General features: G+C 39.6%; 1 protein-coding gene across 2 annotated transcripts; it reads left to right on the top strand.

Annotated features, from left to right (window-relative positions):
- The first annotated feature begins 912 nt into the window (after positions 1 to 912).
- Positions 913 to 10,432, top strand: prkacba (protein kinase, cAMP-dependent, catalytic, beta a). Of its 2 annotated transcripts, none has more exons than XM_076088066.1 (10): positions 913 to 1,271; positions 4,668 to 4,729; positions 5,031 to 5,159; positions 6,395 to 6,493; positions 6,763 to 6,845; positions 7,097 to 7,223; positions 7,554 to 7,649; positions 8,405 to 8,527; positions 8,733 to 8,897; positions 9,674 to 10,432. In XM_076088066.1, the coding sequence occupies exons 1-10, from the start codon at positions 1,226 to 1,228 to the stop codon at positions 9,797 to 9,799; spliced, it is 1,056 nt and encodes a 351-aa protein (XP_075944181.1). In that variant the 5' UTR covers positions 913 to 1,225; the 3' UTR covers positions 9,800 to 10,432. The 2 variants fall into 2 exon arrangements, with proteins under 2 accessions (XP_075944181.1, XP_075944180.1); XM_076088065.1 differs by lacking the exon at positions 913 to 1,271 and adding an exon at positions 1,909 to 3,106.
- Positions 10,433 to 10,457: the final 25 nt, after the last annotated feature.

Here is a 10,457-nt window from a genome sequence, read left to right as displayed (position 1 = left end):
TAAATATAAAGGTTTCCATCACTTAATTTTGTGGTCCAATTGGCTGGATATTTTCATTAAGGTAGATACTGCAGTACTTTATTTGCTGTATAAATAAATGTGAAGGAAGTAGATCATTTTATGCTATTACTTTTCCTGCGTTCATTCATTGTCTCTCCGAAACTCTGTGGCCACCAAGTTTTATCAGGTATCTCTTAAAAATGAGACTGTGTGTCTCAATGACTTGGTGTCTGGAGAGTAACGGCTGATTTGTGAAGTTGAAATGGGCATTTATGCTTTCTAGTCACCAATCCCTTAACGCTAGATTTTATCTGTTAACAGCCAGTCGGCACAACAGTCCTGCTTAATTTCCATCATTTATTTCCTATTCATTTTAATTTGATGTATTATGCAAACATGATAGACTGCCCTATATGCACTAGGGACTGTGAGAAGACAAATAACTAGTTTGCAATTTGAATAAACAATTACATATTTGCATTATGTTAATGAAGGCATGTGTTAAATTAAGTTAAATTGCCTTTTCTGTCTATAGTTTTTACATAGGTTTACATTTGGGCCACCAAAAATGTATTTTAGCCACCACATTTAGGGGCTTGGTGGCCCATGAGGCCAGGGCTTAAAAATATTAGCATCTATCCCGGACGAAGCAACATATTTGAATGAATATGCATATTGATAAAATTACCTGTGGATACAAAACAATAACAGTAATAATGATAGTTTTGAGAGGCATATGTTAGGCACAGAGTGATCAATGTGCATCAGTCAAAGTGATTCAGTCTATTACATAGATAATTGCTAAATATGATTGTTATGAATATAACAAACAACTTTACATAATAAATCATGTGACACTTGAGCCACTACGATTTCCGACCGGCCCTTGAAAGCAGCATTTCACCCACTAAAGTCTGTTCCGTGGGTATTCCCATATGACGTGAACGCAGCACAAAACGACAGCAGGCAGAGGTGAAAAGTCTGGATCATGTTTTCATTCCAGCAGAGGCATACTTGAACGGCAAAAGGACATTGTACATAAAGATCAACAGGGCGGTTAGCAGAGCACGTCGAGGTTCTGTCCACCAAGAGAAGACATTGATGTTGTTGTTAGCCAGCCAGCTAGCACAAGCTGAAATCTGTTAGCTAGCTAACGGAGGACCCTGTTAGCTAACCGCCACCATCGTCGCTCCTAGCCAGCTGTGCATCGCCCTGTCCTCCTACGATGGGAAACACAGCGACTGCCAAGAAAGGCAATGAGCAAGAAAGCGGTGAGTACCTGAGAAGCATCCAGCTAGCCTGTTAGCCATCTCACGTTGGCTGTTTATACAGCGTTTGCATTTGATAAAGTCAGTGGAGTGCAGCCTTTTAGCAGTTGTTGTCCAGTGGTAGCAGACAGCAATGTTACAGTAATAACTAAGAACCATCTTTGGTAGGGCAGTTTAGGTTTGTTAGCCTAGCTCCCTCGTTATGGTGTCTGTTTGCTTATCCCACTTGGAAACAGTGCCACAGATGATGCACCTAGCCAGTTATTAAAAGTAACCAATGAGCAAATGGCAGTGAGGTCCTCGCCATCCTACAGCAGTGAATGCAAAGAGATCCTTGACTCAACGAAATTTAGGATTATATATTTTTGCTCACACTGTAACGTGTAACTGAAGTTATCAAAGCACAATGTTTAAGTTCCAAATAGCTAATATCAGCTGCCTGGAGCCCGGATAACATCAGCAAAAATGTGTTTCTACTGAAGTTGCAGCACAAGGCCTAGTCACTGCCAACAACAACAACAACAACAACAGGTACCTGATAGGACTGAGAGACAAGTGGACCAGATGGCTGCGTGGTGTGGTTAAAGCAGGATAGTGATGGTAATGATGATGGTGGTGGTGTTTTTGGTGGCTTTGTTTTCAAAATAAGGGCTACAAAATGGCTAGCAACGTTTTCTATCCAACCCCCTCACTTGATGTGTCATGTCAGCTGTCAACAAGTTTACTGTAAATCAAAATGTTATGCCTCGATCGCTGCTTTCTCGCACTGACATCAACGTGTTGCCTTGGTGCTACAACAGCAAGGAGAGGTAGCTCCCTTCCTTGTCAAATTGCACCTGTTGAATAGCAATTTCTCAATCTGAAGGGCTCCATCAATCACTTGAAAGCAATAGCCAGAGGCCACTGTGTTGTGTTTAGTGTTCGTTTGTCAGTAATGACCAAACTAATCTGCTAAACTGTCCGTCTGGAGAGCACTGATCTTGACCCGCTTTCTGATTGGCAGTAGTCCATACAGTCTCGCAGCCTTGTTATACAAGGTAACTGTAGTTTCTGTAGGGATGCGTTGAAAGTTGTGTCCAATAATAGTGTGGTGCAAACTGCCAGGTACAGAAACAAACTGTTCACACATTGTTGGTGTCATTTATGTTTCTGTTTGTATTTAATAATTCAGAGGGGCCCACACTGCTGTAACTACAAAACAAACAAAAGAGTGTGCAGCATTAGGGTCAGTTCGTCAGGGTGACTTTAAGCAAAGGGGAAAGCTCTTTGAAGAACTGCATTGTTAAACTTTACCACCAGAGAGCACGATAACCTGGAGATAACTTCTCTCTAGGTCAGTCAGTGGGTGTTACAGGCCTCCAATTCCCTTATCAGCACTCTGAATGCGCCACAGCTGCGCAATGTTTTTGACATAACCATAAGAGGCTGGCCTTTTATGTGTCCTTTGCTTACTTTATATACCTTTGTCAAAAACAACATCACCATTTGCATTTCAGACCAATAAGTGTTTTTCACACCACATAGAGAAAGTAGACATACAGTTGGCTGCTCGAACTGAAGCAGAGTACTTGAACAGGAAGCTTCATTTTTATGTGGTTAACCAAGCATTGCGACGCACTTGGCTGCATACAGGAAGTGTGTATCACTCGTTGGTCTTCAGTCGGTTACTTTGCCTGTGAGCCTTTTCACTCACATTTGTCTCTAAATGGCCCAGGGAAAGGAACAATCCTTCGCCAGTCGCCTTTTCCATCGATATCGTAAGAGTAGCCAAGAGCAGAGGGGACAAGAGAGTGAGGTGCCTCATATATCTGAGTTCACCATCATGTGGGATAAGTTCAGTAAGTGCGATGTGTTGCTTTTACACCTAAAACTTGTCGGCTGCCATCTGCAGCTTTGAGCCGGACGCGTCTCTGCTTGCTTTTGTAGTTTTTGTGTGTCGGAAAACTGATTTTAAAGAAGCTTGACTAAGTGGCGTATTAGTCTAATGTTGGTTATGAGTATTTATATTTTCATGCACATTGTTGGTCATGAGTTTGTATCAAGCACACGGATCCAGTAAAATAAGCGTTGTAGAACGGGCCATTTGTGGTGCTTCAGTTGCTTGCATCATCTCTGTCCTGTCATTTCTGTGTACTGTTTTTCAAGTATGAAATGTGATATATGTGTGCTTTACTCAATGTCTTTTCAATCACTGTTGTATAGTCTATGTGACAGATATTTGTAGTTTTAACAATATTTTGTTTATTGAATGATCGTAAAAAAAAAAAAAAAGCTTCCTGCAATACTGGTAATAAAGAAAGAGAAAGTTAGGTCTAAGTATTAAAGGCGACCTACTGTGTAGAATCAAACCCATATTGACAGAAATATCCACTTATTGCTTGATTGCAAGCAACTAAAAACCCCTGACTATTGGTTTGAGCAACAGTACTGCTTTCATAGTCAATTGAAGAAATTCATTTTCCAACCAAAATGATTTTGTTACTTAAAGGTAGACTATTTTCATCAGGTGTATCTTCTGTCAGGTGGTAGTTGTCCTCTCCTGTGTCACTTTGTTACGTGTTGCATTTAAACCACTTGAATCTCAAATGTTCTTGTTTTAAGCACTTCATAAATGTTTCTTCCTCTCTTTCTCTTCTCCACCATTTCCATCCATGTGGGTGAATGTTCCTGCAAACCCTTGGGTGAACTGTAGAGACTTTTGGTATGCTCACTTTTCCATGAGCCGTCCTAAGTCACAGAGAACAAGTTAATTCTGCAGTTTAAGCCTACCAGGCTTTGTATAATCCCACATCTAAGTATTGCAAAGACTGAGGTTAGTTAGGATAGTCTGTTAACATACAGCTTCCACATAGTCCTTCAATGCCAGGTATGCATTTAAATCAGCAACCGCATACCAAATGCACCACCAACAAGACATTAGATACCTGCCATGACTCTGTGACTTATGACATCTCATGTCTGCTGTGACTTTCACAATGTCTTTCTAATGCCTGCACTGTAGCCTCAGTTATGTTCTCTGCCCAGTAGTACTGCCTCCCTCCTTTACTCCCATCTACTCTTGAAAGAGATGCAGAATAGCTCGTCTTTGAATTGGCCAACTCTGTAAAGTCGACAAGAGCTTTTTTGCATCACTTTATTAATTATAATATCCTGCTTAGGCGTGTGTTTTTTGAGTGTGGGGGTATTTTTTGCTGTTTTGTATATTCCTGCATCCTCAGTACTTGACATTTGCTTGACCTTTTTTAAAATGCATTTGTTTCCCTAAACATGTGAACTGCCTTTGTTTATTTTCCCGAACACGCTAAAGTGCCCCAGTTTATTCTCCTCAACATGCTCAACTGACACCGTGTGAGTACCAACATGCTGATTGTTAAATCACACTTCTGTCTCTGTTTATAGTGAAAGAGTTCTTAGCTAAAGCCAAAGAAGATTTTTTAAGAACATGGGAGTGTCCACCACAGGTAAGTTGTTTCCTGTGTGTACTTTGCGTTATAAAATTCAAACTTTACTTTTCTCTTAACTCGCTGGACTTCATGGTTTCATAGATCTTGTTGACTTGAATCATAGCTGAGTGCATAATTGTGCTGTGACACTAAAGCGCATGTATTGTACAAACATCACCCATCTTATGTGTTTTTACTCACAGCTTCATGGAGACAAAATGCCACATAAGAGCTGCACTGACACCAAATTTACATGCAGAAATAAAGCATTTTAATCATCAGTTTGCTGTCCTCACTTCCACTGCCGATGTTTCCTCAGAGCACAACTGGCCTGGATGACTTTGACAGGTTCAAGACGCTGGGCACTGGCTCATTCGGGCGAGTTATGCTTGTCAAACATAAAGAAACTAATCAGTTCTACGCCATGAAGATCTTGGATAAACAAAAAGTAAGTGCGTGGCTTTAAAGAAATCACTTTACCCATCTCAAAAGAACTAGTGTCAGGAAGCCCGGGTAGTCTGTGAAAAGCACACTCCTGCACGCTTGACAAATGCTGTAACTGCATAAAATGCAGTAGATCTTGTAAAAGGAAATGGAACTTTTCCTCTCGTGCACTGTGACCAATGTTATCGCTGAAAACCTCAGAGGCGCTTGAGAGTTTCGATCTTTTAATGCTGATGTGAGAGTCGTAGGAGGAGGTTAGCGCGTCCTCGGTGCGTTTCTCATGTAGAGGTACACTGAAGAGCAAAAGCTGTCTGACTTTCTGTTTCAGCTGTAATGCTGAAACGCTTTCCTTATAACCACCGATGTCTGCTCACTTTGGCTTCTTTTTTTGTCTTCACACTTTGTACACTGAACTTTTATTAGTCCTTCACAGTGGTCTTGTGTTTTTCTTATCTTACTACTGTATGCTACTACTAATCATATACATGTCACATTGCTGCTGAGCATTTCCCAAAGCATGCCATGCATTCATAGGTTTGCAAATGTGTTTTTACTGCCTTACAGGTTGCCATTGTTTTCCCTTTAGCTATTTCAGTAGCGTAACTTGCAGAGGCTTAAAACTTGCTTGATATACTGTCAGTAATTCATCACAGTAACAGTCATGGCCAGGTGTTGTATCATTGAGTGGTGATGCAGTTGAAACTGTGGATTGAGTTAATGTTTGACTTTTTTTATTCTAAGGATTTAGCAAATCAGGACATTCCTTTCTGTGATGTCCACTTTTTGCTTATTGTTGTCTCACAATACGGCTTGTAGATGCAATGCCTTTTAACACCTGACCTTTAAGTCTTGTATGTCAGAGCTTCCCACCAACTCATCAAGGCACCAGATGAATACAATGGTGGACGTTTCAAAGTAATAAAAAGAACCAACAGGAAACTGTGTTAACTCTGATGGATTAAGTTTTAAGTCTGTGCAAGTTGCTTTTCACACCTTACTGAAATTAAGATTTTAAAAAAATGCAATGCTTTAAAAAGGGATCACTCATAATCGAGCTAAAACATGTTTGTGTTTATTAACTTTTTAATCAGGCAAAGCTCTCTCAGAAATCATGGGTCCTTGTGGCTCTGCTTTACATTTAGTTTGGGGAATGATACGCCACACATACATACTCGGTTATCAAGAACATGCTGTGCTTAATACATCCGTAGTGCTTGCATTGTGCCTTGTGTTTTTCAGGTGGTGAAGTTGAAGCAGATAGAACACACACTAAATGAGAAGAGGATACTACAGGCCGTCTCGTTCCCCTTCCTCGTCAGATTGGAGTACGCGTTCAAGGTCCATGCTCGCGCATTTTTATATTTTTCACCAAGGAATCCGAATGTGTTCATCTGACACAGTGCTACAGTTGAAATAGTATTAATCTCACAATGACCAGCCAGTTTTATGTTTGTAATTAAAAACAACCTCAACAGAAAAGATAACCCCATAATGTACCATCACTTTTGTGTTGTTTTATTTCCCTACTTGAAGACCACCTACCATTTAATATGCGATCAGTTGGTTCAGGAGGCCCCTGCTTAAAGATGTCTTGCTTTGATTAACAGGACAACTCAAACCTCTACATGGTGATGGAATATGTGCCCGGTGGAGAGATGTTCTCTCACCTCAGACGTATTGGAAGGTTCAGGTATAGTGTACATTTCGATTATATATTATTTGAGTCGTTGTTTTTTTTTTTATTGTAAAATGCTGTATCAGCCACTAATAACTGGACATTTTTCAATTCGCTAACTGTGGTCCGTCAATGTCATGGAATAGCTCGAGACGGACATTATTTTCCGGCTATACAATGAATGATTGAGTTTGCTCCTTCACTCAGAAGAGACTCGTCTTCATATATGCCACCGATGTCTGACTGTCCACCCTCCATTCTTTCAGTGAACACCATGCAAGATTTTATGCAGCTCAGATAGTACTCACCTTCGAGTACCTTCACTCCTTAGACCTCATCTACAGAGACCTGAAGCCTGAAAACCTGCTCATAGATCAACACGGTTATATCCAGGTACACGGTCTGTGTGAAGTTGATAATAGAAAAAGTAAACTGAAAGCAAAGGTATCGGTCTTCAACAAGTTCTGTCTGTAAAGTATTAGTTTGTAACTGAGAAGGTAATCGGAAACACATCAGCTGCTACTAGAAAACACCCAAGAAAGAGTCGGTGGACCTACTGCTTACAAATAGAGAATTAACACATTTAGTCGCTTTAATCCAAGTTAGATGTTAAAATACCAGATGTATGCTTCTGTTGACTATCATGGTTTGAAATGTAGTACATGTGGACTTTGCCTTTACATCTTTACTTTTCTTATCATGCTCCTATTGTTCTTTCTTCAGGTCACAGACTTTGGCTTTGCCAAAAGAGTTAAAGGCAGGACCTGGACATTGTGTGGAACTCCTGAGTACCTGGCTCCAGAGATCATCCTCAGCAAGGTGAACCCTTTGTACCCAATACAGCCCACTTACAAGTAATGACGTTCAGCTTTAAAGGGTCTTCACATTTATATTTAGAGAAAAGAATTCTAGTTATTTTTAGGGATAGTAACCACAATTCTATGACAATAATAATAAAGTTACAAAGTGCTTTACAATAAAGCAATCTTAAATTTAAAAACATGTACAAGATATAAAACAGGATGAATAGCTTAAATAGTTCCAATCGGAGGGGAAATCCGGTTCGAGGCCGTGGTTGTTATCGATGTTTGGCCCAGTTTATCTGATGATGTGAGGGGTTTACTGATCTAGTCTTAGACCTCCAAAAACATGTTTGATATTTGAGTTAAAATCCGGATGATAACGTCAGTACTCTCTGAGCTGGACAATAATAGCCAATGAGAGAGACAAGCCGGAGCAGCTGACTGTGTTTCCAACGGTAAAAGTTCTAGCCCTTGAGGCTAACGTAAGATAACATACGACTGTTGAACGATGTTAAAATCTCACCTCCAGTTCCACCTAAAAGTGGGGGACTTGTTTATACAGACATCCAATTATTAGACAGTTGCATGATCTAAATATAAAACCCCACAATTTAAAGCTAAGTGCAGAGCCAACACGAGACAAAAATGTGTCACTCTGTCTTTATGCATATCTGACTGCTCTGTATGTCTCAAGCCTTCATTTCCGGTCGTTATCTGAGGTGCTTTTTGCGTGAAGATAATAGATTTTCTTTCTGTCCGTGACTCTTCCAGGGCTACAACAAAGCTGTGGACTGGTGGGCTCTTGGAGTTCTCGTCTATGAAATGGCTGCTGGTTACCCTCCCTTTTTTGCTGATCAGCCGATCCAGATCTACGAAAAGATTGTGTCTGGCAAGGTATGCAGAGATAGTTATATGCAAAGAGTTTAAATATTTGAATGCTCTGTCATTTATCTGCTTGCCTTTCAATCACAACCATCAACTTGGCATTGTTTCTCCGGTGTTTGGTATTGCTCTTTCGTATGCTGTAACCAACCATGTGTTTGTTATATTAAATGGATGAATAACGTGTCTTTGTGTTGATCGTGCTCGGCTCCCGTAGGTACGATTTCCCTCTCACTTTAGCTCCGACCTGAAGGATCTGCTGAGAAACCTGCTCCAGGTAGACCTGACAAAGAGATTTGGCAACCTGAAGAATGGTGTGAATGACATAAAAAATCACAAGTGGTTCTCCCAAACAGACTGGATTGCCATCTATGAGAGAAAGGTAGGTAGTCATTATGTCATGTTTGTGAACCCGAAAACATGTAATGACACATTTGTTACTATCCATCATTTAGTCCTTTTGTAAATTCAAGACATGAGTTTATCTTGTCGTGAGGTGATGGTGAGGTGTGCCCCTTCTTTGTAAATTTGTGTTGGGGTTACAAACACCTTCTCTGTTAGTAGTCATGATGGATTGGGCAGGGAAAACACTATTAAGATATCACCAGTTAAGATATGTATTACAGTGTTTAATTTGAAAGCTATTTTAGAATTAGTCTTACTCTTGAGACGAAAATGCTTTTTAGTTTTAGTCACATTTTGGTTTATTTTTTTCCTTCATAGTTTTAAAACTCATTTAAAATATTTGTGTCCAGTTGTAGTTTACATTTAAGTCAACTTTTAATGTTTTCAAAATGTAGTTTTAGTCTTAGTCCTGTTTCAAATGATCTGATTTAGTCATCAGATTATATTGAACATATTAAATCGATCTAGTCTTTCCAAACCCAATCATTTTATCATTTAGTGACACTTATTTTGTATAGGATTATTTCTTATCGTTATCTGATTTAAAAAATAAAAATAAAAAAAAACACCGGTTGAATGATTATTGGTGGAGCCTTGTTATGAGGAGCGGCCCGTTATGAGAGCCCAACAAGCAAAAATATACGTTCATCATATTTTGTAATAGTTTTGTCATAGTTTTCGTGAATAAAATTAACACAGCATTTTTGTATCAATAATCAGAAAACAATTCCTTTATTTCTTCCTCATTCTTAGGTCGAAGCTCCCTTCTTGCCAAAGTGCAGAGGTCCAGGAGACACGAGCAACTTTGACGATTACGAAGAGGAGGACATTCATGTCTCACAAACAGAAAAGTGTGCAAAAGAGTTTGCTGAGTTCTAGTAAATGGGCAAGAGTCCCGTCAGGGCACACATGTTTTGGGATATTTGCACTCTCCTGAGGGTTTATGGTGGAACCGAGGCCATCGCGTGCTCAAAACAAATGCCTCGTTCCTTCATTCCACACAGCTGAATGAGGTCCTTCTTGCCATGATCCTGCGTGCAGTTAGCACTATCCTATACACAGGCACATTATGCAGACACCCCCTTGTGCTGCAACACAAAAAATACTAGACCACGTTCTCATTTTTTGTCTTTTCTTTCTTCTGTTTTTTCGTTTGCCGCTCCCTGCTCCTTATTTCAATTCAAATAATTATTTGAAAAGCAACATGAAAACTAATCTTATTCCCATTTTTAAATGGCACAAAGAGTGAATGATTGTATTAGCTGGTATTGCACATATTGTGATTTAAGCTTCGGGCAAATAGAAGGGATTGTTTTGGTTTGCATTTCTGACATTGAGTCTTGCCAGTTATATGTCGTCTGTTACATGACATGAGTGTGTTTTAGGGTTCAGTTTGTTATTCCTCAACCATGAACACTTTAACATTAACCATTATTCATCATTCTGGTGTCCTTAAGACCTAGAACCGTATAATTGTGATATATATATATCTGTATAGATATATATATATATATATATCTGTGTATATATATATATA

This window comes from Anarhichas minor, unplaced genomic scaffold (genome assembly GCF_050575085.1).
Source record: "Anarhichas minor isolate MPS153535 unplaced genomic scaffold, ASM5057508v1 ptg000010l, whole genome shotgun sequence".
Classification (NCBI taxonomy): domain Eukaryota; kingdom Metazoa; phylum Chordata; class Actinopteri; order Perciformes; family Anarhichadidae; genus Anarhichas; species Anarhichas minor.
This window is presented reverse-complemented; position numbering and strand designations above follow the sequence as displayed.